Raw genomic sequence first — 27,839 nt, 5'->3', positions numbered from 1 at the left:
GAACTTCTCTAAGTGGAAGTGAATGCTTGATGAGTTCATGTTAATGTAAGGAAAGTAATCTACTGAGTATAGTAGTTTCTTCCTGTAAGATATTTTATCCTGATTTTTTTATCCTCTGATTTTTAAAATGTCTTTTTTCCCTCCTTGTGAAATTTGCTATTTTCAGGTGTTTTGATTTTGGGGGGAAGTTATAAATGAAATTGTGTATTTCAGAGAAGGTCAGGTTTAGAAGTCATCACTCATCATGTGCCTATCTCTCTTTTTATTTTTAAATGGCACGCGAGTGTCTGACACTCACATGGTTGGTATTTCTTGCTTGGCAGGCTGGTGCCAGACTCACTGTCTTTTGTTTTTCAGAGGTAAACGTCTGGGAGGCTTTGTTTTGCTGTGAGCCACGTGTGAGTCATGCTTATCGTGCACTATGTCCTTCCTCCAAACCTCTGATTTTTTTGGACCTCTACCTCCACCTCTAGAAGCTAATATGTTGAAAATTTCAACTGTATGTTTGTTTACAAAAGCTTCTGTTTGTCATCTGTACTTTTTATTCCCTTATAAACTGTGATACGGTTATTTTTTTGTTGATCAAACTGCCAGTTCTGTTGGCACTGACTTTGTTTTATACTTGAATATTGATTGCAAAATTAGAAAAAGATTAAACAAAGCAAAAACATCGTCCTTAATCTCTGATTTAGTTCCACCTCAGTCATGGACTATACCACAAATCTAGATTTCACTGGTGTATTTAATCCTGTGAATTATACTCTTTGGTGGGGTGGTTTATAGTTTTAAAAATATGTAATACTATAATCAAAAAGGCAACTCTGATATTTTGTATTATGTTATTAAAGAGCTTCTTCAACATCACCAGAATCGTCTTTATTTCTCCTGTTTATTATGACAGATAGTGTATAGAATGGTTAAGAGCTTGCATAGTGGAGCCAGACTTTCTGAGTTCAAATATATTAACCTCCACTTAACTGGTAGTGTGAAGTTGGTGATTTTGTTAAATCATTTACCCTTCTGTACCTCAGTTTCATTTCTGTGAAGTGAAGAATAATAGTAGTACCTACCTCATGGTATTGTTTTTAGGATTAATATGCATAGTCTTACATATAGTGCCTGGCATTTAGTAAGTGCTCAGTCAGTCTTAGCTGTTATTGCTTATCTCTGTGATGATCTAGTTTTACGAATGGTCTGTTAGCAACGACAGAGACTTTATTTATGATATATCAAAATTATGTACTAGGATTTAAAATTTTTAAAGCTTAAAATTTCTGGTAGATGCCACCTTTCGTCTTAAGAGATGAACAGTTGACACTAAACACTTTGTTGTCGAGGGCTATTTCAAAGTAGTGTTTTAGGCATTTTGAAAAGAAAATGTTCATGGAGTTGCAAGGAAGACTGAGTAAAATGGTTCTTTTTTAGCATGTGTTCTTTCAACATTTGCTACGTTTTTAGTTGAAGACATAAAGGTAGCTGATTTTTCAACAAGATAGCTCACCATATAGTCTTATATGTCCTAAAAACTGAAATTTTCATTGTTACCAGTTTTCAAGTTTTCCTAAGACTGTTGATACACTTCCACATTATTGTTATAAATAGTCTTTTTTTTTTTTAATTGGGAACATTTCCTTGAACATTCACTTTAGTGTATCAAAAGACGTTTTTGTTTGTGGTCAGAAAAAATGTCTTTAACCTGCCAACAGAACTTAAAATTGCATAAGAAAATGGGTGTCATTGCTGAGAAATGGTGTGTAGGCAGCAGATCTCTTGTTCTGTCTGAAAACAGTGATGAAATACAAACAACAAATGTGGAATTGCTGTTGATCTATTTTAGTGTGGGAAAGACAACTTCACAGTAGGGAGAACAATTTCTGCTGTTTTAATAAACTTATTATATTTAGGCATGGGATTTAGTTGGCAATCATTATAGGGATCACAGAAAACTAATTTCTATAAAAAGCACTATGGGGCCTGTTTCATTATATTCATGCTGAAATTTAGCAGGACTTTATAACTCAGGGTTCCTGGACAATCTTCAGGTGATCTGTGAACTCTTGAAATTGCATGTAGTATTTTGTGTTAAGTACATTTTTCTTGGAAATCAGTCCTTAGATTTTGTCAAAGTCTCAGAGTGATATAGTGTTATAGTATTTAGTCCTTAGTGGGGTCACTGTTAGTCCTATGTTTCTGGAATATTTAATATAATAAATATTACAAATATTAATTTTATTAGGCCTAGTCACTTGTTTCTTCATTGTACCAAACTTCTCCTCGGGTAGATGAAATACAATGTATTGCCCTTCGATTTTAGTCATTTGAGTTAACATCAAAATATGAAACCCTGAGGTTAGGTGGAATTTTGTGTTCAGGAATCTTGTAAAACAGCAACGTTTTTCAAGTTTCCCAACAGACTAAGGTGATTAAGCACAAAAAGTAGCATCAGCGGTCTATTTGAGGTCCTTCTCTGTGAGAGTACAGAAATGGACAGCATTGGTAACTTGGATTTCTCTTCCTGTAGTGCAAGGAAGAGCCCATAGGTCCACAAACACTACTGTTTACCTTTAGGTACTTTGCTAAACTATTTTCAATGTGAACATGGAAATGAATTAATTTATGTAACAGGGTTTTAACATGAAGTCTGTTACTGTTTATTTTTAAATGGATTATTATCATTCAGTGACATTATCATAGCTGATTTTTTTTTTTTGCAACATAACTTGACGACAATGATGATTAGCAAAATAAAAACAAAAAATGATAGTAGAGGTATGACTTCCTTTTTACTTTTTCTAAACACAAGTAAAACCCAATTACAATGAAAAATTTGACAATATCTTTTGTACTATATCTCTGTAACACTTTACAACTATTATATGAAGTTGAGAATTAATAATCTGAGATATTATTCAAGGTTCTACTAATTATACTCTACTGAGACAGAGAACTTGTATGGATATATTTCACAAAGATTTTTTTTAAATACATGAATTTAGGATCATATCTTTTGGGACCAAATTAAAAAGTCTGCGGTCGCAGTTGATTCGTCTGTGGGGGGGGGTGGCGGCCGGTTGCTAAATCCTAGGCTCTCAGGACTGCTTGGAGGGCACCGGCGGCGGGGGCTCTTTCCCGGAGGCGAGGGCGAGGCGGGGGACTTGGCCAGGTCCCCGGCGGGGGTGTGCAAAGTATGGAGGGCAGCGAGAAAGGAACAGGCGGGACACGGTTCTTTTAGGGTGAAGAAACCAAGAGAGAGAGTTTATTAGGGGAGAGTACAAGCTTATATCGGGCGGTTTACAGGGCGGGGTAGCTGTAGGGGTTAAAGGCTTGGATTGGTTCTGAGAGGGCGCGGAGGTTGATTGAAAAGGGGCGAGAGTTGCTCCGGTAACGGTGTCTGGCAACAATGTATGCGCACTGGTGGTGATGGGAGTTGCACTGGCAACGGGGAGTGTCCGGGCAAGATAAGGGGGTGGGGAAAAGGCGGTTCCCTCCGGCAGGCCTCCCCTAACAGTGGTATTTTGGGTGAGGAAATGGGGCCTGCCTCCGGCCTCACTTTCCCAGGCCTGGGGGGCTGTAGAGGGCGCTGTCGCCCGTGCCCACCACCCTCCCCAGGGGCTGATCAGGTCCCCCAGCCCAGGCCCGCCAAGTTGAAGCACATAATCAGTGTCCCGCAAAGTCCAAAACAAACTAATAGAAAAATTGCATGTGATGTCTAAAATAATAGGGCCACAGTAAAAGAAGGTGTCTACTGCTCTTCCAGGGTCAATGGCCATCTCTCCACCTTTCCTCTTTTCCCATTGAGGATCACTATTGTTGATGGGACTGGGGTGTGTCCTGATGTGTCTTTGGTTAGGAAAAAAAGTGTGAACCATTGGTGTGAAGGTATTAAACTGCGTTTCAGAAAACTTGGGGTTTGCTTCTTCAAATTAGTTAACTGAATCACTTGGTCTCCATTTCTTATTTGCAAAACAAGAGAGAACTAGAAGGATATGCTCTTTGTGTCTTTCTGGCTCTGATTTATTTAATTTAATTTAATTTAATTTAATTTATTTTATGATTCTCAATTCTTAGCAAAACCCATATTTCAGAAACCTATAAATTCCCTGAGCAATCTATTTTGTAGAGTCTCTGTATTATACTTTCCCAATAATAGTTTTCTAATTCGAGGGCAGAGGTATCTCTTCATTTTATAAACTCCATATCACCCAATACAAGATGTTTCTCAAAGATGACCCCTAGAAAGATTGCAAATGTAAAGATAAAATTGTTCAGAGTTAAGAATGGTATGAAATGATAGTGGCAAACATCATTTAGTTTGTTCTTTGAAGCCTTTAATGGCTTTTGGTGGATATATTGGTCATTTAGATCCATATATTTCCACTGCAGATCACAGATAACTGAATTTAAATTGGCTAAAATTATAATGAAATATAATGATTTGTATAGCTAGAAGTTAAAAGGTATACTTAAATCCAGTGGCTTTGGCTCTATTTTTCTATGATTTCCTTGGTTATACCTTCTTCTAGTCTCACTTTCATCGTCTTAGCCTGGTGATAAAATGATCCTGAGTTTATACCTATGCTTTATATCCTAAAGGAAAAGGGCTCTATTTTAAGAGCAAAGCAGTGTTTTTCCAAGACCCTTTAAGTAAAATTCATTACTGTGAATTTTGTCTCGTGCGCATTTCTGAATTAATTCTTATTCCCAAGAGAATGCCGTGTACTGATTGGTTTAGATCTAAGTTCCTGAATTAAACATTTATTGGAAAAGGAAATGGGATTTCCCTTAGATTGAATCATACCCTTCTCTTGGTTAGCTTCTCTCGAACTTTGTGGACTGAATGACAGGAGTGGATTCCTGAACAAAAACAGGTTTATATTAGGAAGGGGATTGAGAATAATTCCTTAGTGGAAAATTAATAATTTCCACTACATTTCACTTCTGTGGCTCCCAAACATCTATGTACATCCTTCCTCCTAATCATATTCTTTACTAAAATTTGTCCTTACACAAAATACCCTCATGGCTCCCCCCAAACTTCCACCACTCTCCCCAAATACCATCACCACCTCCCCAAAAACTCAAAGCCTCATCCACTTCTAACACCAGGATTTCTGTTAGCTCTAATGGAGCTCCTCATGGTCTTGCAATCTATGGCTAAGTAACTTATGTATGTCTTTTCATAATGCTGGAGAAGGAGCAGGGTGATTGAATTAAAAATTCCCATTTTAAAAGGAGGACACTGGAAAACAACACACATTGTCCACTGTTCCTAGTATAGGAATGATGAGTACTCTGCACTGGCAGGGAGTTAATTTCTTATTCAGCCTATTTGATAGCAACTACTTTTCTTTCCCCCTCTGGGAGTGTCTCTCTGTTCCTTGCCTTCCATGCCATGTCTGCCATGTCAAATTAATTAACTGAATCACTTGGTCTCCATTTCTTATTTGCGAAACAAGAGAGAACTAGAAGGAAGGGCTATGCATTTGAGAACTGCAGCTTCTGGTAGCTCTTGCAACTGTTGCAAGGAGAGGTTGGGAGGGAATGTTCTCAGGTTCCCTTAGAACACTAGTTTTCAGTGTGGTCCCAGGGTCAACAGCATTAGTATTGGCCTGGATAGCGAATTCTCAGGTGTCATCCCAGTTCTGAATCAGAGTAAGAGGTGAAGTTCAGCAATCTGTGCTTCAATAAGACCTCCCATAGCATCTGATGCACACTGTAATTGGAGAACCACTGACTTACAGGTTCAAAAGGGGATTTTTTAAAAGTTCTTTGAAAATCACCTCCATTAAAAACCAAGTGGACCACTAGTCAATTCCTTGTGCAGTAACCATAGCCTGAGTCCTTGCTTGCTCATCTTTTCTGAGTCTGGGAATTTCTCTGTTAGAGCAGGAAGCATCCACCCAGACTCCAGGACCTTATTTTAGAGGCCAGTATCCCATCTTGGCCTCTGCTTGTTCCTTGGCTTTAGGCTGCATCTCAGCTTCGTTTTCACAATGAGCTGTATTGTCTTCTTTATTAGGTAAGGGCCTTCTTAACTGGAAGTGCTTGGGAAAGGACTGGGTGTGGGGGTGGGGATTAAGTGTCTTCTGGGCTCCAATCTCATCTCCTGCTGAATCTCTTAACTTCCCAGGCTCTGCTTTCACAAACCTTAACCTGGCTTCACAATTTGACTTTTTGTTTTAAGCCTACTGGAGTATACATTACCAAGCTTTTAGTGTTTTGGGGTTTGGGAAACCCCAAACCCCTCTCTTAGTAATGGTGTATTTTCTCCTCCCTCTGTTTGCAGCCTAAATTTATCTTTATCTAGACCTGAAGAAGTAGGCAACACATTTCATCCTTCTTAATTTTTCTACCATTTAAGGTTCTTTTTCTTGGAGCAGTCATAATAAATGCTTGGTGTACTCATGAAATTTAAGGCATTGGCTCATTGGCCAAGAGTGCTGATGTTAAACTCTCCTTGGCAGGTTAGGAACTGGTGCCCCTGACAGGGACAGGAAGGAAACAGGAAAATGCAAGACCCTTCTGTCTTTTCCAGCTGTTCTGTCTCTTTCTGTTGTCCCCTACTGGCATGGCCTCTCAGGGTGCAGCATATTAAGCATATTACATATTAAGCAATAAAATAAGGTCTTTGTTCTGAGATGGGTACAAATGTTAGCCCTGGCGTTTAAGTAGCCTGTGTCCTATAATCCCTTTACAAGTTTAGTTTTCCTATCTCAAAAACAGCTGCTGTTTGCCTGCGTATAGGATACCTCACAAGGAGGCTCTGCCTATCAAGGTGAGGTGTGTGGGTGAGTACTTCCTGTTTTGAATTAACAACTACCTCCTTCCTCCCCTTCTTTCTCCTGATTGTTGAAAATGTACCTCATGGGTTCCACTCCCTCAGGCCTCTTTTCTACTCCCTCCTACTGCAGAAGGAAAGAAGTAGTATGTATTATTTGTGGACAGGCCATGCCTGCAGTTGTTGGCAGTGACATTAATTTGAGACTGCCCTCAAGAAGTGGCACTGGAAAAATGAAAGGCTTAAAGTAAATCAGATTCATGATTGCGTTAAAAAGGCTGCTTGATTTGCTGAGTTTCAGTCTATATAGGACTACAAATATAATAATTTTGCATATTATAAAAATATTTTCTATTTTTAAAAGGCAGTACACTAGCACAGTCATATATAGAAACTCCATTTAAACCTCCACCAGTCCTGTGACAAGTTGAATGATGTTAGAGTTGAAAAGAAATAGATGATCTTGTTCCTGGAGCAAATGTTCCATTGGAGCATGCATCTGCTGAGTAGCAGCTCTGCAGTATCTACAGCTGTTTCAAGTTAATAATTTTGTACTAACAAGTAAGGGACAAAAAAAACCTCTATTTATTTTCTAGCCAATTAAAAGGTCCAAAAATTGATTATATATATATGTCTCTTTTAGTTATATTTTTCTTTTATAATGGTGAAATATAAATGTCTTAGGATATGGTATTAGGTCATGGATATTGGGACATGAATGGAACAATCCATATTAATCTAGCAAATTTTGACTTTATGTTTCGAGGTGGTATAACATAGTACTACTGTTTTCAAATCAAAGCTTCAACAGCTTAAATGAGTTACTTAGCTTCATTTTGCCTCAGTTTCCTCATCTGGAAAAGAAGAACACCACAGACATTGACCTCACAAAATTTCTGTAAGGATTAAAAGAGATTTCATGTAATGTAAAATGCTTACGATATTACCTATACACAGTAAGTATTATGTAAATATTAGCTGTTATTATTTATTATTATGCCAGCAAGAGTATTTATTTTTTAGAATCTGTACTAAGATTTTATACAATGCATACAAATTGAGCATTTTTTGCATAAAATATGGATGAGATTGGAAACATTATTAGAGAAAACAGTGTGAGGTTTTCAGTATACATTAGCAGATTTGTCTTCAGAAAAGTTGTACTAATTTGTACTCTCATCAGCTATCTGTGAGAGTTGCTGGAAATGGAGTTAAGCCAAATTAGAATGCTTTTATCTTAATAATTCTTAAAATGAACCAGTTTTCTTTCTTGAAGCTAGAAAAAAAAGTGCTAAAATATGACAGGAGATACTTGGAGATACAAGGAAGAATTTTCCAATAGGGTCTGTTGAAAAATAGCAAATTAAACATTTAAGGGTAGGGAAGAAATTTACTCTTGGGCCTCTTAAAAAATAGCAGATCTTGTCATTTGTTTTGTACCATTTTGGAGCTATTGGTACTCTGATCGGGCCTGATATACAATATTTGGATAAAATATCTTACTATATTGGACAGTTGATTCTTTTCAACAACAACATCCCATACTTTGTTATTGTTTGTGTGACTAGCTCCACTGGGAAGCTAGTTTTTTAGGATTCACTTTTGCCTCTGTCACAGGGTGGCTTCTTTAGCATTATACCCCATGGATATCACCACTGCTTGGGAAGGAAGTTCTCTGCAAATGGTGTGTTGCTTATCTCTAAAAAATAATTCTTCATCGAATGATTAGTGTTCTTAAATTGACATATTTCCTCCATCTGAAATGCATTTTTTCCCCTTCTCCATCTTGCTTTTTCTGAAAGAGCCTGGGTCTTTAGAAAGGATTGACTTTTGTACTTAATGGGGTAATCACTGCCCCCTCTCCGATTAAAGAAAGAAAAGAAGTGTTATTGAATCGATAGGAATTCTTACAATCAGTAAAGGACATAAGGTGTACTATGTATGAAGAAGAGGATACTCTGAAATGTTGAAACATTGACTGTCAGGTACCTGAGGCCTAACGGGAAAAGCTTTCCTCTCAAGGATGTTTGGGTGGTAAGCTTGACAACCAGGGAACCTGCTAGTTCATTCATTTGGTCAATGGTATTTTGTCTTGGCCCTGCTTTAGGTGATAATCTCTAAGAGGTAGAGACTGGCCACTGAATTTTACTTAAATTATTATAATATTAATTAGAATTGTAGCTCTCAAATATGAAGTATTAGTCAAAGTTAAAATGGTGGGAATTGCATAAACGCCTAGCCATTACTTTTCCATTTCAATTTAGAACACCTCATCTCTCTTCATTATATAATTACCCACACCATTATTTGATCCAAACAATTTATTTTTCCCACACAGGTTTGGAAATTATCCGAATTTAGCATTCTAGTTCCAACACTGTTGAAATATGTTTTTTCTTTTTTCCTTTTCCCAGGATGTTTTGACCAGTGTTAGAACAATACCTTTTATCCCAGGCGCCAAAATATGGTACCTGCTATATGTTATAGAATTAGCTTCAGCCCAGTGTTTCCTGTGAGATTTCACCCCAGCAGATGTCAGCCTTTAGAGCCACTGAGGAAACAAAAACAATAGCTCTCCTTTTTGGTCCTCCTTTACTTTTTAACTATATTTTGAGTCAATTTTTGAGATTTTTTTTGGTTTGTATATTTGCATGTAGGTTAATCAAACCTTGAGGAGATTAGCCCTTAGATAAGTCTGTTAGTGATCAGTTCTCATGGTGTTGTCCTCTAGAGTATTTGCAAGTATAGCTTTAGTTTTGCTTAGTTAAGTAGCAGATGAGTGGTAACTATTTATTAAGGCACAGAAATTAAATGTTATTTGTAATATTATGATCGCCTAAATGGGGCTTCAACTCAAGCATATAGTAATAGTACCACTTCTAACAAATAATATTTGTTTGGTTCCATTGCCTTGGTTCCATCCTTACAGGTTCTGATTCACCAAGTTTGGTAAGAGGGCCTGGTGTCTGACCCTAAAAAGAAAAGAAAAGAAAAATCCAAACAAACTACAAGACATAGAAAACAGGTAGTGGTAGAGTTGGGAAGGTGTGTGTGTGTGTGTGTGTGTGTGTGTGTGTGTGTGTGTGCGTGCGCGCGCGTGCGCTTGTATGTATGTGATTTTATATACATGTATTCATCCATTTGGTTATATTATTTTAAAAAGGTATTCATTACTGCTTTTCAAATCTTATAATATATTGGGATCATGTCCTACATACGTGTATTATATTTTAAAAGGATAAATCATTTCTATATATGTATACATGGATGTATATATATATAATCATGTCCAAGCATACACAGACTGTGTAAATACAGTCTCTGGCTATGGTAGGAGATATATGGCTGCCTTTTAGAGTCCCTGTTTAGTTTTCTGCATTCTTAAGTTAATTCACATCTGTAGCACAAAGGGTTACCTTGTACAGGATCTCCAACTCCAATAGTCAACCAGGTATTTTTGCACATCTTGTGATCTGCAGCTGTATGCACTGCTGTCTTTTAAGCTATAGGTAATATCTTACCTTTAATTCTTTGACTGCTGTTGTTTTATAAAACTAAAAATAAGAATGTGGGTGGAAGAGAAGAAAATTTTTGAAAGAATATGTGGTTTATGGTTTGACAGTATTCCATTCTCATTCACCATGCTCCTTTAGTAAACACATTTAGAAAACACTTTGCTATTATGGGGGAATTTTGTTCCCCAGGAATAAACCACTAGCTACAAATAGAATACTTTAAAAAATACAACTGGAATTATCACTGCTATTTATTAATTATGTTTCTTCTGTGGCCCCATCAATTGGCTTGTTAGCTGATGTAGCTAATGAAATATTTATTTAGTTAAGGAAAGCCTTTTTTTTATTTTTGCTCTTGTTTTCCTATACATCTTCGAATCTGAAGCTTATCATAGCAATGTAAAGAAACTTTAGGGAGATGTTAAAGAATTATTTATAGCAAGTAGTTTCTGTACACCGTGATAGATTTGTGCAGGTCTTTGGTAAAAATGAGAAATATAAGGAAAATGTAGTGAGTTTTTCGTGAAGCTACATGTGTGATGCTTCTTTTTTGATCTTCCTCCTATTTTAGTGTTAAATTAGGCTATCTTTTATAAAATAATGATGACAGTAGAACAGTAGAGGGTAGTATAACTTTTTTATTTTTTAATGGTCTCACATGGTAGAGTAAAAATTTGGCACTTTTATTGGGTACAGCTTTGTATGTGTGTGCATTTTAATTTTATTGCTTAGTGGTAGCCCAACGACTAATGGAAAATGTAGACAGTTATATTGAAAATAGGTGATATCTGATGAATACTTTAGTTTTTTTTATTTCTTTTGTTGGGTAATCTATTTGGCGTGGTGTATAGATTGTATTTAGTTTATATCTTGTGTCAGATTCTTGGACTTATAGTGTAAGTTTCTAAGTTTTAGTTTCCAGTTCTGTGCTGCCTGACTTCTCAGACAAGAGTGCTGATCAAGATCCATGTTATCAACCTGTTCCTCTTACATTCCTGGCTTCTTAAGATATTAACCCCTTTCCCTTGCTTCTTGTATCATACTGGATTTGTTTCTAGCTGTATTGGCCTGCCTACCTTTTTGCTTGGCACATCTCCTAGGTGTGCAGCCAAGCGTAGGTTGGATAACTGGTCCATTATGAAAATCACCAATAACTTTGTGTGTTTATTGATAGCTTAATAGCATATAAGGCACTATGTTAAATGCTAAATTTTAGGTAATTTCTAGATAGTAAAATGAGTAAGGTATATGCCTGTTCCTTAAGTAAATTTATAATAAGAGAAGTAAGTACACAAAGAATCAGATACCCTTGCATAGAATAAGTTAATTATGTCTTGAGAGAAGTACAGAGTAGAATAAAATAAATGATAAAGGGATTTGTGATAAAATTGGTTGGGTCTTTGACCTGCCATCGTTGTAATTTTAGGCAAGTTTCTTAATCTGTTTGAGCCTTAGTTTTCTCTATGAAAGTTGGAGATGATAAATCTTATATTGACACTGCTGTGAGTATAAATGAAATAATTAATGTAAATGCATAGCTGAGTGTCTGAAACATGGCAAACATTCAGCAATCATCTTTTGCTGTTATTAGTCTCCTTCATCGCCCCAAACACGATCCTAAAGGTTGTGATGCATTTTATGTGGATTGATGGGCGATGGTGGAAAGGATAATTTTTTCAGATAAAGAAAATGAGAAACATGTGTAGGGAGTTTGAATATATTGGAACAACTGAAGCAAAGGATGCAGACATCACCTAATGGGGATAGAATAAGAGAAAATGTAGCTGTGATTGTTTTTAAATTTAGCATAAATAGGAGAGAGCTTATTTTAGGAAAGGAATTTGAGAAAGGGAACAATTGAAGATACAGGTTGTTAGAATAAGGTTTTGGAATTAGAGAGAAAAGATGGAGTCATTAACCCAGGTAGAGGGATTTGTTTTGGATGTGAGTTGTCCTGGCCACAGGAAGCTTAAAGAATTTAGGAGTTTGGAACTCTGTTCTGCTAGTTTTTCAAATTATAATTTTTTCCTTTGGTTGTTCAGGAGTTTTATCTTGGCAAACAGGTATTATATTATCATTTGGAGATCTAATCAGATTCTGCTGATATGAGTATCTCCTGTATTTGTTTGAAAGATCAAAACATTTATAATTGTCCTGGAATGATTTTTAAACCAAGATGAGAGCTCACAATAAACTGTATTTAACCATCAAGTCTGTCACACCTAATGCGTGTGAACTTTTTGTTTCTCGGGTTTTTGTTTCTTCTTTGATTGATGATACTTCAATGTGGAGGAATGTGGCTTGACCCCAGGGTGGTTTTTACAAGTTCAGCTCTTATTAAGGACTTATTATTTTGTAACATTTGAACCTTGAAGAGAGATTTTTCTTCTCTCCATTGCTTAAACATAAATAAAGATTAAATTATGTGAATGGAATGGGATATGTTAGTTTGAAGTGTTATGCTTGAGTTCAAAATAGTTTTTGCATATTCAAATTCATCTTTGACCTGTAGCAAAGCAGAAGCCTGAATCACATTTTATTCCCAGAAATAAGTTATCAAAATGGGTGAAGTTTTTAAAGTAGAATTCTGATTTTTACATTAGTTCATAGTTTGTGATATATAAAGATGCTATTTAAAAGTAAAAAATATATTAAAAACTTTTAGTCTTTATCTGCTTTATATGGTTCAGGTATTAGTTAAATTGACATGTTTTGTGTTTAAACCTTTTGAAATATTTTAATTTGTGAAAGTCTGTTGTTTTGTTTATTTTATATAATCTAAAAGTATTCTACCACAAATGCATTTTAAAACTCCAGGTTTATACTGCTAAGTTAAAAGCTTAGTCTTGTTTTGCCTTTGAGGTTTTTAGTTATTCTTGGCCAGTGGCCATATAGCAACCTGTGCAAAGATTAGTAAGTATAGGGCTAGTTTTATCCTTCATCACAACAGTCTAGGTCTGTTCAGGATTTTGCTTCTTCCTTGCAGTTCAGCAGCCATTTCTTTTTGGTTTTGGCTTTCAACCGTCAACCTTCAAAGCCTCTTTTGTTTTTCTGACGGTTAAAGAAACTGGCTCAGTGTTATTCTTGCTCTTAGACAATTATTTAATTGTTTATAGATAACTGAAGCTATCTACTAAAGTTTCTGTTATGAATCCCTTTATTTTGTGGGAGGATAGTCATGTCCAAATGATTGGTCAACATAATTCTTTGTGAATTGAAAAAAATTAAATCAAACAGTATCAAATAATTCATTTTTCCTTTCCTGGTTTTGCATTGCATGTTTTTCCTGTGTGTTATAACAAATCTCTCTACTTTTTAAAATTAAGTCATAGTAGATTTAATACTTGAGTTTGTACCGTGATAGATGCTTAAGGAAATATATTCTACAGAAATTTTCACTTTACCAAAATAATTAAGTATTATCTTGATAACTCTGGATAAGGACAAACCCATTTTATACCATAAGGAGTTGAGAAGTTCTAAAAAATATATCAACCAGCCCTAATTAACCTCTAGGGAACAGTTTAGTGAGAATATTTTTGAATCCTTAATGTAATATTTATACTTACTGGCTTATTTTGATTATTATTATGTTTCCAAATATCAACTTGTTTTATTTAACTTTTAGGTATGTTTTCCATGAGTGATTTTCCATGGGGGATGCATTTACCCTTTTATTAAATGAGCCAGTTGGAAAATGTGATTTGATTTCCACAGTTGGCTTTTAAGCCAACCTCTCAGCAGCACATTTGTTCCATAAAGTTAGATACACCTGGAACATCATTGTGCATAATTATTTCCTTACAGAATTGTTTAAAAGCAGTCACACTGTTCTAGTTTGCTAATGCTGCCAGAATGCAAAACACCAGAGATGGATTGGCTTTTATAAAAGGGGGGTTATTTAGTTACAAACTTACAGTCTTAAGGCCATAAAATGTCCAAGGTAACACATCAGCAATCGGGTACCTTCACTGAAAGATGGCCAATGGTGTCCGGAAAACCTCTGTTAGCTGGGAAGGCACGTGGCTGGCATCAGCTCCAAAGTTCTGGTTTCAAAATGGCTTTCTCCCAGGACGTTCCTCTCTAGGCTGCAGTTCCTCAAAAATGTTACTCTTAGTTGAACTTGGGGTATTTGTCCTCTCTTAGCTTCTCCAGAGCAAGAGTCTGTTTTCAACGGCTGTCTTCAAAATGTCTCTCATCTGCAGCTCCTGTGCTTTTTTCAAAGTTTCCCTTTTGGCTGTAGCAAGCTCGCTCCTTCTGTCTGATCTTATATAGTGCTCCAGTAATTTAATTCAGACCCACCCTGAATGGGTAGGCCAACACCTCCATGGAAATTATCCAATCAGAGTCATCACCCATAGTTGGGTGGGGTGCATCTCCACCGAAACACCCAAAGAATTACAGTCTAATGAACACCGATAGGTCCGCCCACACAAGATTACATCAAAGATAATGGCGTTTGGGGGGACACAATACATTCAAACTGGCCCACACACTGAAGAACTTGTGGCCAACATATGCTGATTGCATACTAGGTGCAGGCACTATTTCAAGTGTTTCACACATATTAACTTATTTATGTTGTAAATGTTTGAAATAGGTTTCCCTTCCTCTTCTGGAGGCATGGATGCCTTAAGTCAGTTACTTTGAACATACTTCCTAAGTCAGAAATATTAGTGTCTTATATTAAGATTCCCACCTTAATTTATGGGGCTCTCATTGGTAATTGGAGAATTAAGGGAAATGAGAGAAAGGGGTCAGGAGGCCTGATACCATATCAGGAGGTAGAGATAACAGAAACCCTGATTTAACTTGAAAGAATGCCATCATAAGGGGAATCAGAGGAAGTGGTGGGACCTGCTCCATTGAGTGGACCTTATAGCCACTTGAGAATAGCAGAGAGAGAACTGCTCTTCAAGTGCACCAGCAGTCAGCTTTGAGAACCTGAGCTATAGAATTCAAAAAGACATGCCAGGTCAGATGAGGTGATACTTTTTGCCACAGAGCCAGCAGAAGGAGGAAAAATAGAACTTGTAAACAAGGATGAAAGTGACTGGTCTGGGCCAGTGGATGGACAAGAAGCCTGGCCTTAGATTTCCAAAAAATAAGAGAGACGCGTATGTTTTAAGCAAATAGCTTCAAGAGCTATAACAAATGTACAGATATGCAAGAGGATAGACACTGGCCATTATCTATGAATGTATATGTGACATTACATTTCATGTCAGATGATTGTCTGTCTTTTAATTTGCATTTGTATGTAACTGGGATGTTTGACACACATTTATTCTGGGGAGGCAGCATACAATTTGAAATCTGACACAGGCTTGGATTTTAATCTCAGCTGCTACATGGCATTGAGCAAGCTACGTAAATAACTTTTTTGAGGTAGTTTTTTTCACCTATAAAATGGAGATAGTAATATCAAACTCTGCAAAGGTTAAATGAGATAATGTCTATAAAACATCTGTACCAGTGTCTTATACTCAGTCAGGGCTGTACAAAAGTGAGTTACCCACTCAAGTAGAGGACATCAGTTTTCTCCTTCCCGTATCATAGAAAGGACCGAAATTGAAAAGAGAAGAAATACAACAACTGGAAGACTAGAACCTGTGTTCTATTTTAAAAAAGCTGTGTTTTATTTTTTAAAAAATGTAAATGCTTAGGAAGGGGAATTAGCTGTTGAAGATTATGTGGTTGGTTAAACAGTAAAACACGGTTTAAAATACAATTCAAAATATGTGTTACTTTAAGAGTTCCATGCAAAAATTACCAGAAATTAGCCATTGCATATTTGACTGCTAAGTAGTGATTCCTATGTATATATTTTTAAATTCAATTTTATTGAGATATATTCACAAACCATGAAACCATCCACAGTGTACAATCAGCTGTTCACAGCACCATTATATAGTTGTGAATTCATCACCACAATTGATTTTTGAAGATTTTCATTACCACACAAGAAAAGAATAAGAATAAGAATCAAAATAAAAAAGAACACCCAAAACATCCCATACCACAAATCCCTTCCTCATTCATCCACCCTCTCCTCATTTTTCTACTCATCTGTCCATACACTGGATAAAGGGAGTATGAGCCACAAGGTTTTCTCAATCACACAGTCACACCGTGTAAGCTATGTAGTTACACAGTCGTCTTCAAGAATAAAGGCTCTGGGTTGCAGTTCAACAGTTTCAGTATTTCCTTCTAGCTATTCTGATACACTAAAAACTAAAAAGGGTTATCTATGTTATGCTTACAAGTAACCTCCAGAATGACCTTTTGACTCTGTTTGAAGTCTCTCAGCCACTGAAACTTTATTTTGTTTCATTTCTCTTCCCCCTTTTGGTCCAAGAAGGCTTTCTCAATCCCACAATGCCAGGGCCAAGCTCATCCCTGGGAGTTATGTCCTGCCTTGCCAGGGAGATTTACACTCTAGAGTCATGGTCCCACACAGTGGGGAGGGCAGTGAGTTTACCTGCCAAGTTGGCTTAGAGAGAGAGGCCACATCTGAGCAACAAAAAGGTTCTCTGGGGGTGACTCTTAGGCACAATTTTAAGTAGGCTTAGCCTCTCCTTTGGAGTAACAAAATTCGTAAGGGCAAGCCCTAAGATTGAGGGCTCAGCCTTCTAAATTGGTAGTTGTATGTTAACAAAATAAAACATTCGTCAGGTTCTGCAGGTTCAGTTACTAAGACTGCATTTTTTTTTTCCAGTGTGCCAATTGGAATAAATTTTTAAAGTACTTGTGTAATGATGTTTTTTTAAAAACTTTTAAAGCCCCTGCTACTCATTATAGCAAGTGAATCAACTGAAGAGATGTTCTTTTTGTTTTGTTCAGTGTTGTTGAGTCTTATCTTTTAGCCTTGGACTACTTTATTATGTTGAACTATTTCTTTTATTTTGCAATAAAAAGTTATGTAAATTGGTGTTTTTAAATTATGTTGACAAGAAGCAACAGTTTAGTTTTTAAAGGACAATTATTCATCATGTCTAAAGACTATGGGAAATGTCTATTTTTTACTTTTTTAAAGGTAATGTTGCTATCTTCTTGACTAAGACTAATGTGATCTTTCAGAACACTTACTGGGCATGTTTTAATAATTTTTTTATATTCTAGGAGTGGCAAATATCTGAAAATGTCTAAGGGTGTATTTTCTTATGAGAATGCTATGCTGCATTATTCTATTTGTTCTTATCATTAGTTCAAAGTTAAATGAGTATGCTTCATCAACTTCTGTATAATACAGCATATATACAAACAATACTAATTTTTCTAGTTGTATGAAGAAATGTCAGTGGATTGCAGAAAAAAAAGATTGTGGGTGTGGATTTCTTTTAATTAGCTAATTGAAACCATTTGTAAGCGTCATTCCTTATGGATATGTACTTTTAAAGCTAATTTTCTGTGATTTGTACCATTCTTGAATTGTCAAAACTACTGCAAATATCCATGCTTGGGGAAATAAAATAAAGATGAGTCATAGTAGATATTTGTTTTTTATAACTCCTTTGTAAACTAGTAAATGTTACTCTATATGAATAGCAAATGTTACTCTAATCTGTGTAAGATTTGGGGTTTTTTCCATATTAAGCATACACTGTCTTAAAAATTCTGAGCCTTATTTATTGCTGTCATTTGAATAGGTGTCTCAATGCCTGTACCTACTGCAAAACTAAACACGCCAGAGGAAATTTGGCCAGTTATCCGATTGATGAACTAGTAGATAGAGCGAAACAGTCTTTTCAAGGTAAGAGATTTTAGACTTGTATGCAAAACTAGCCTTCTAAATAAATTATATTAATCTTCTGAGTAACACTTTGTTTTAGATATGTGAGTCTCTAGCTTTCTGAATTTTATAAATATTTCATCTCAACTAATAGATGATATTACCAGCTTTAATCAGGTAATAATATTTACATTAATAACTTTATTCACTGATCTTCCATTTTCTTATCATTCTAAGGGAAGTGACATATTTGGAACTTTATCAACCTCTAGATTCCATGGAAAAGACAAAAAAAAAATAAAAAATAAAAAAATAAAATGAAATCCATGAGCCTATGATATGTGTTAAAACTTTTGTGGACTGAGTGAAATATTTTTTAAGATTTCTCTTCTCTTCTTGGGTACTTTTGGAGCATTTAGAAAATAGACCTAACAAAGGTTTTCAGGAACCATCATCTTTCTGCTTAACTTTGAAGGAGAAGGTAGAGTTTACCTGCCACAGAACTATTTGCACCAGGAAAGACTACTACTGGTAGAGTCCAAATGAGAATATTTCCTTATGTGTGGGGCAGCTACTTCTCAATCAGTTACTTGCTGGAAAATATGGTTTCCTAGTTATCTCTGGGCATGTAGTAAGACTTATCTTTAATGTGAGTCACAGTTGTGTTGACACATAACTGCTTAAACCATGATCTTCCTCTTTTGTCTTTGTTTAGAATGTGTACATTTCATGGTGTGTTTTTACACCGGACATGAGATAATCTATTGTCTCATAATCTTGTGGGCTAATAGTTACTCGCATTGAACTTTTCCTTGTTGCCAGTAACCTGGGGTGCTGCTTTCAGTACTCCACACCCTGAATCTCAGGAAGCATGCATTACTAACGCATTTCTTCATTAAGTTGAGCTAAAGATTTCATCAACATGAATTTGGAATGTTCCTTTTAATAGAGAGAAACAACTTTGATTGATTTATTGACACCTCCCAACAATTTTTTCCCTATTTTTATATTTTTTAGCTTAATCCCCTCCTCCATTCATATTCGATTAGTATGAAAAGGGAAATAAAAGTAAACTCATTGATTTTTGCTAGTATTCTGTATTTTGCCAGGTTATTGTCTATTCTGAGGTAATGCCTTGTTGTAGAAATGTCTTTTCTACAAGACTGCTTTAAGGATTTTTCAGAAAGAGTAAAAATATTGGTCAGTAACCTAATCTATTTGAAAAATGATGTCTTTGCTGGCATTTTTAATTGGGATTTGTTTTTCAATATATCTATTAGATAATGGGGATGTTAGACCTGTTTCTTGTCTCTACAAAACCTACAAGCTAGAAAGCATAGGAATTAGTTCCTTTGAGGTACTTTTCAACATTTCAGATTTCTAACTGCAGCTGCATAAAATTTTCAAAAATTTTTTGTTTCATTTTATTTTGAAAAATTATTTGAAACATGTAAAAATGTAAAATCACCATGTAGGAAGAGAGAGTTATTTTTCTTCACTCTTTTCATGTCTATTCTCACCTGCAACCTATGCTAACAATTTGATACGATTCCTTCATGACTTTATGTGAACATATTAATAATATTATATGTGACTTAAAAAAAAAAAAAAGACAAGACAGACATAGTTAGCCTCTATAAATTGATCACAGAATTTTCTAAAGATATCCAGCTTAGCTCTCTAAATTATCTTTAGAAATGCCCACTGAGCGACAGCGGTTCAGCGTGTTGCTTCTGTAGGACTTACTAACATTGTCATATGCAAGAAGGTTAGACGGTTAACAGAAATTTAGTGGCTGATTACTGAGAAAATGTTCGATTTATTTAGTCTTACTATCATCATCATAAGTAGAGATGTGTCTTTTTATTCCCAATCATGGAATGTTTGCAATGTGAAGCTTTTTATTGGCTCTTTATCTGTATATTAGAGTTGAAACTAAATAACATCAGATGGTGAGTTCATCTGATTGATGTCTGGTATTGTTATGAAAAGATTGTGTTCACCTGTGGGATTGAGAGGATCTTATTGACCAAAAGGGGAAAGAGAGATGAAACAAAATAAGGTTCCAGTTGCTGAGAGATTTCAAATGGAGTTGAGAGGTCACTCTGGAGGATATTCTTATGCGCTATATAGATATCACCATTCAGTTTTTAGTGTGTTGGAATGGCTAGAGGGAAATACCTGAAGCTATCGAACTGCAACCCAGTGACCTTGATTCTTGAACATGATTATATAACTTTGTAGCTTGCACAGTGTGACTGTGTGATTGTGAAAACCTTGTGGCTCGCACTCCCTTTATCTGGTGTAAGGACAGAGAAGTGGAAAGATGGGGACAAAAATTAGATGAAGAGTAGGATGGGATGAAGGGGATGGAAAGATCTAGGTGTTCTTTTTGCTTTTATTTTGAATTAAGGAAAAGTTTCAAAAATTGATTCTGGTGGTGAGTGTACAATTGTATGATGGTGCTGTGAATAATCGATTGTACACTGTGGATGACTGTAGGGTGTGTGAATATATCTCAGTAAAACTGTATTAAAAAAGGAAATGAACAATGAGGGGAGGAGGGGAATGGGATGTTGTGGATATTCTTTTTATTTTAATTTTTATTTCATTTTTTGGATTAATGAAAATGTTCAAAAATTGATTATGGTGATGAATGCACAACTATATGATGATACTTTGGACAATTGATTGTGCACTTTGAATGATTGTATGTTATGTGAATATATCTCAATAAAATTGCACTTAAAAAAAGATTGTGCTCACAACTTGATAGGGAAGCCAGTGTGTGTTTAAGAAAATTTTAAGTTGTCATGTATTTGGTTCTCTTTGCTAGAGGTGGAGTTTGGATTTGAAATACTGCTATGTTGCTTACCAGCCACATGACCTGAACAAAGTACCTGCCCTCTGTAAGCCCTGGTTTTCTCATGTCTCTAACATTCAGGGTTGTTTGTTGTAAGCATTACAGATAATATACGAGAAGTGATAGGCTATGTCAATATCATGAAGAAGATATGTTACTTAAACCAAAGGAATTGAAAATGAATCAAGGATGAACAATCTAACTCTAGGTGAGAATACTGAAACACCCATAATAGAGATGTTAGTGACCACATCAAATGATAGATATTGTTTTTGCTTTTAAAATATGTTTGATGAAAACTTTATAGAAATAAACTATGTAGCATGACTGTTACTTTTAAATTTTTAAATTTAAGAAGTGTAGATTTATGCCATGTGGCTTTAATAATCCTTCTTCTGCTATTGCAAATACCAATCTGCAAGCTCACTTTTTTTAAAATGCAATTTTATTGAGATATATTCACACAGCATAGAAACTTTCCAAAGTATACAATCACTGGTTCACAGTATCATCATGTGGTTGTGCATACAGTCCCATGAGCAAATTTAGAGCATTTTTCATTGCTTCAGAAAAAAAATAAAAAATAAAACCTTAATCTTCCCATACTTTTTATCCCCCTGTATTATTGACCCATAGTATTGGTGTGGTACATTTGTTACTATTGATAAAAGAGTATTAAAATATTGCTGTGAACTATAGTCCATGATTTGCAACAGGTACAGTTTTTCCTCATATACTCTCTATTATTAAACCTTATAATAGTGTCGTACATCTGCTCTAGTTCATGTGCAAACTTACTTTTGAAGACATTGACTTAGTAGCTCTTTTAATTTCCCGGCTGCTCGAAGAAAATACCATGAGATGGGTTGGGTTAAGCGATGGGAATTTATTCGTTCATGGTTTTGAGGCTGGGAAAATGTCCAAATCAATGCATCATCATGCTGGTGTGTTCTTCCTGAAGACTGTCAATCCTTGGCTCCTCTGCCATATGACAAGACATATGGTGGTGTCTCCTGGTCTTTCCCTTTTCTTCTGGGTTTTATTGATTTCAGCTTCTTCCTTCCTGTGACTTTTTCTCTGAATTTCATTCTTTTATAAAGGACTCCATTAATAGGATGAAGACCCATCCTGATGGAGGTGGGGCACAACTTAACTGAAGTAGCCTCATCAAAAGGTCCTACTTACCATGGGTTTAGACCTACAGGAATGAATTAGATTTAAGAACATATCTGGAGTTTGAAACAACCACAGTTGAAATATCTTTTTTTTTTAAGTCAGGTGTAAGGAATACACTTTGGGCCAGAAACCCTTAAATTCTACATTATTCCGTGATTAGAGTGCCAGTGTAATGAATAACATTATAGTTCTTTGAAGAATTATTCTAAAACTAATAGTCTAAATATGCTTCCAATAAATTTTACTATGTTTAAAGTCACTGTGTCAGTGGAAATTAAATTTCCCATTCTGAAAATGGAATTTCCTTTCTTTCCTTTTCTTAATTTTTTAATGGCTACTATGTGTCAGAAATACAATGTAATTTTTTAAAACTCTTAAACTAATTGTAGAGTGGGATTAGAACCCAGATCACTTGTTTCATGTGGAACTTAAAATAAGATGGCTATTTCTTTCTGAAAAGCATATTATGAAGTATTTTGTATTCACAAATTTTATTTCTTTGGTAGTCTATTGAATGAAGAGACCAAGGACTAACCCAAAGGCAGGGAAAAGATTCTAAAATAACCATGAAATCATTCTGAATATAAAATGGTTTTAGAAAGTATTAAAAATATGCTGAGAATAGTATATTCAGCTGCCAAAAAATGAGAAATGAAGTTCGTTAACTTTTGAATGGACAGCATTAAAATAAAATTTAGTTATATTTTTAAACAAAAACTGTAGTTTACCTTTTATTTTAAAAATCATTTTAAAAAATCAGTTTCCTACCTTCCTTTCCTTTTTCCCCTCACTTAACTCAGTCCCCTTGACATTTTCATTGGCTATTTTTACCTTCTCAATGTATTTTTCATTTTAGGGGACAGTTCTGTATATGAGTGTAAGATTTAGCAAATAACTCCTGGTTGTAATCTCACTATTCTAGCACACTGTTGGGAACCTGCCTTTCAGTTCCCACCTCTGCTGAAATTCAGATTTTAAAAATTACTAGAAATAATGGTATTTGGGGCTGATATTTGATATGACTGCATTTTAGATATCTAGAAAAACATGTCAAGCTGTGACCAGGACTTTGTTGGGGCCAGAATGAATTTACAAGCTAATGTTTTCTAGGATATTTGTATTGATTTTTCTCTAGCAGCTAATCAATCAGTTTCAGCTGTATAAATGATGGAACAAACCTTTTTAAGTGTGCTGGGTGAATCGTATAGAAACAACACCTTTCATGCTGTCTCTGGAATCAAAATGTAGAGATGATGGATGAGCTGCTTTTATAGCTATTGTGTGCTTTTCTAGATCTCATTTGTGTGTTGGTATTTTTTCTCCCTCATAAATCTGAAAAGCCTCCATAAGATAAGTGGAATAAACTGGTTAGGGAGAATAAATTAAGATGAACTATTGAGAACAGGGAGAACAATTTTTGATGCTTAGTGATTTCATTATTGTTGGAATTTTAAAAAAATTGTTGTATTTCAAGTCTGGCAAAAATACTGTCTTAAGTGCATAATATTAATTATGAAATGCAATTAGAAAACATTGCTTCCTGCCCTTTTAACTAGGAAAAGATATAAGTAAGATTTGATTTTCAGTTCTGTAAGCTCCAGGTTGTTCAGTTGTGTTTTACATCAAACGGCATTTGACTGATCATCTGTAGTAGTGAATACTATGTATTGATTTTGATCCAAAATCAAAAAGGGGCTAATAATTGCTCTCCATTAACTTACATGGCAGTTAGTTTAAATGTCTCTTTTATGCCTTTATCTTTTCATATGTGCTATGTTCAAATAAAATTGGGAAATACATTTCTTCTATAGGATTCGTGATGTTAATTTACATGTTTGTTATACATTGTCAGTTTCTTAGTTTCCAAAAAAGATTTTAGGCAGCTTACATTAAATGATTGCATGCAAAAGACCATGAAAATACGCTCTGTATAAAATGCCATATTGTGTTTTGAAAGAGGGAAGATAATTTTACAAACTGGTGAATCCTGGCTCTCTAGAAGACTAGGGAAATGGGTCGGTTTCTATAATTTGATATAAATGTATAAAGAGAAGCATATAGTTTACCATGAGAAATCTACATATTTTTAGGCTGTAAACACTAAGGAGATTTATTTCATACATTCTTTCCTAAAAGACATTAAATAATATAACAGAAATACTTTTAATTAGTTATATCTATAGAAATTCAAAATATATTCTCTATGTGGCTTTTTCTTATTGATTCTTGCAAAACCCAAGAATATAATATTAAAACGTAACTTTTAAAATAAATTTCTATGGAAAAGCTGAATATATATAATGTACACAATACACACAACTTGATGGAGGGGTGTGATGCCTAAGTAGATATTTATCAGATAGTCAGTTTAAAAGGCAAAGATTAATCGCTTCGATTTCTGGTAATGTTACTTAAGGCTGTCCGTGGCACAGTGTGGCTTTTGCACCTTCAGGTATCTGAGTTTCTAAGTCAGTGATGTTCAGACTTTTTTAGTAATAAGGGCAAATGTTTTTCAAATAAAATTTGAAAAGTAAAGGTTGAACTGCTATGACTGAAGTAGATTACCCTGCCCTGATGCCCTTCCTTAGGGCTGTTAGCATCCAGCCTGAATCCACTGGTATAGAAGTATTTCTCTGATGTGTTCCTTAACACACTAAGCCAGGGGCAGCAAATGTTTTCTTTAACGGTCAGAGTGTAAATATTTTAGGCCTTTTGGCCTCTATCACATCTACTCAGTTCTGCCCTTGTAGCATGAAAGCAACCATGGACAGTATGTAAACAAGTGGGCATGGCTGTGTTCCAAAAAAACTGTATTTATCATAGGGCTTATTGATGAAAAGGTTTAGCAGTCAACTTTGGGGAGGCTGAATTAAACAATATTAAGTAAGATTTTGTATTGCAGCAGAACTTCTTATTGTTTTTTAATATGATAATATACTTTGTAAATCCATAAGAGGAGGGAATAGTCTTTAGGAACTTATGTTGCTCTCGAATAGAACAGTGACCTCAATCTGGCTCTTCATTTGCATCATTTGGCAATCTTAAAATAAAATCTAAACAGATTCTGTTTCCCATTCCTGACAATTGCATCACAATTTTTGTGTATGGGGCCCTTTATTTTCTAGATGCATGCCAGGTAATTTTAATGTACAGCCAGAGGTGAGAACATGGGCTGAGAACCACTAATTAAGATCATTTTTTTTTTTTTCATTTGAAGCTATAAAATGTGGGTGTGCATTAAAAAGGTGAAAAAGACGTGGTCCTTGTTTTCAAGGATCTCCTCCTATTTAGAAAGCAAATGGCAGATAAAAGTACATAGAACCAGGAAGCAAGTCTTGGGATAACAAAAATCACTGAGCTTTTTAACTTAAATAAGCACCTTTGTATTTTGAAGCCATCCATTGTCTATCGAAGGTGGTTCAACGAATCAACAACACTTGTCGTGTCCCTCCACCCTCCCTAACTCAGTTATTCTTTTCTCATCAACCAGGGCTTCCTTGCTCAGAATTCCTCTCAATCCAGTGTTCTTGTTAGCCACTGCCATTTGATTATAGTTAGTCTTCAAGATGAAATCTGCTTCCTATTCTGAATCTTGAGGCCCATGTGATGCTAGAGGTCTATGAAAAAAGGAGACCAAACACTGGCTCTTTAAAGTAACTGTTGAAACTGTGTAGTTTTATTTTTTTCATTAATGTTCTGAATGTTTACTGAGCACTTATTAGAAGCAGTCCATGTTTCTGCTAATAAGCACATGCTTCAGAAAAGCTGTGATAACAGTATATTACTGCAATCAGCCTCTGATTCCTTCTGCCAGTTGTAGGGGAAGGGGAAAGGACAGTGGGCAAGGTTTGCTGATAATTTAGTAAATAGCTTTTCCTTACTGTGGAAAATAAGGATCCAATCCCAAGACTATTTTACAGAATGACATTTGTTCATGATTCTCTGAGTTTTCATAGTTCAGAGTATATATAATCCCAAGTACAGAAAAATCGGGCATTTCTGGGAATACCTTTTTATATCCATCCTTAGGAAAATCAGATTGTAATCAATCTCTCACTTGTGATTGGTGAGATTTATTTATTTTGTTACTCTGTTACTTTCTGGAAAACAACTTAAAATATGCACTTAAGTATTAAAAATATGTAAAAAAATAATGAGACCCTGGGAAAACAGATGAGAATAGGAATGCTGAGACTTGGTGGAAAATTGGGACTCAGGAAAGTAGGCCAAAATCACATATGTGGTTTCTAAAATCAAGCTGCAATTTTGAATCTGAACTTCTTGAAATCTTCTTGTCTATAAGGGTGGCATAGACTTGAACGAAATTTTTCACTTGGGAGTTCATATGGGGATGTTGAGGGATGTGGTAGAGCTCAAGAGCATCCCTTAAACATTTAAACTCACATGCCATGTTTCTTAAAGTTATACATTTTGGTGTTCCTTAGAGCTTGCAGGCATGCCACAAAAAGCCTAATACTCTGAAAGCATTTCTTGGCAGGCTATGATAATACAGTCTGAGTACTTTTGTCTCTCTGGTGATCCGACCCCACTTCCTTAACCACGGGCTGCCATGAAAGAATCCTGCTGCAGAGGCCAATAGCTTTGGGGTTTGCACACAGAAGGTCCTTTTTCAAGGTGATACCTCGGGGTGCAGGGAAGAATGTTAGAATTTGTATTTATTTGTATTTTCTCATCCTTTAAAATTTTCTTTTGTGTCTGTTGTACATAATATATCAGTCCAATAGTACATGAATGTCATTAATAAATACATACCTGTGAGGGTACTATCTTAAATTTTTAACTGAGTCAGGAAATTGATTTTTAAAAAATTTGTAGATCACTGATTTAGGTGGACAAATAGCCTACCCATCTTCCATTAAAAGTATAATTCTTTCCTCCAGGCATCTGGTTTGAATAGGGCAACAGAGTTCTGCGTTCTCTGGCAAGGTCCTGAGGTGCAGGTATTCTATTTTGATTGACTGCAAATCCATCTCCTTCTGAGATCAAATAGGTAAATAATGAAGTTTATGCCCTTTGGTCAGTTGGAGCTGTAGCTGTCCATGCATTTCTGTTTAGAGTTAAAGAGAAATGCTTCATCCTAGGGATCACATGGCCTGCCTTCCCTTCCATCTGGGATTTAGGTTGCTGGCAGACCTAGCCAAGAGGGGAATGGGGTCAGGCATACCTGGCACTGTGTATATGGGTTTGTCAGTGCCCAATAAATGTTGAATGAGTGGCTGATCTAGAATTGGTGCTGCATGATGAAATTCCGCATGTGACTTGGAACCTGTAATGAAAATATAGTATGGAAAAGCCATCTTTCTGAAGATACTGCTTAGTTTTGGGTGCTCTTTAGTCACAATTGAATACTGTGTCTTGATTTTATGACACCAGGTATTTAGTGGTGGTGGCTTTCCAAGACTTGCAGTGGAGAAATAATTAACTTGGGGAAATCATTTCCTGGTATTTAAGTGGTATCTATCATTTTACTGGTGTCTACATTTATAGTTATAAGTAAATATGTATTTGCTCTGATATTTTTGTCCTACTAAACAGATGTCTCCAAATGATTTTTGGTGAGAAAGGGACAAAACTTAACCAAAGGTTTGCTTTCAGACTTTGAGCTGAAGCTGATATGTCTCTGGAATCATTTTGGTGAACTTTAAGTCTGCAAGTTAGTTTTGGAAGGTTGTTTAATGGAATTTTAATAGCTCTGGAAAGATGTGAAAGTGATACTGCTACCTGGTAGTTTGTAAACCTGACCTTTGTGAGATG

The 27,839-nt window shown here is 35.6% G+C and overlaps 1 protein-coding gene across 1 annotated transcript in view; it reads left to right on the top strand.

Annotated features, from left to right (window-relative positions):
• The window catches only part of CDKAL1 (CDK5 regulatory subunit associated protein 1 like 1), a 732,119-nt gene that overhangs the window by 352,538 nt on the left and 351,742 nt on the right, over positions 1-27,839 (top strand). Inside the window, 1 exon segment of the mRNA XM_037843927.1 lies at positions 17,943-18,046. Within this exon segment, the coding sequence (XP_037699855.1) occupies positions 17,943-18,046 (104 nt within the window).

This window comes from Choloepus didactylus, chromosome 7, assembly GCF_015220235.1.
Source record: "Choloepus didactylus isolate mChoDid1 chromosome 7, mChoDid1.pri, whole genome shotgun sequence".
NCBI classification, from domain to species: domain Eukaryota; kingdom Metazoa; phylum Chordata; class Mammalia; order Pilosa; family Megalonychidae; genus Choloepus; species Choloepus didactylus.
The sequence above is the reverse complement of the archived record's forward strand: the minus strand, read 5'-3'. Positions and strand labels throughout refer to the sequence as shown.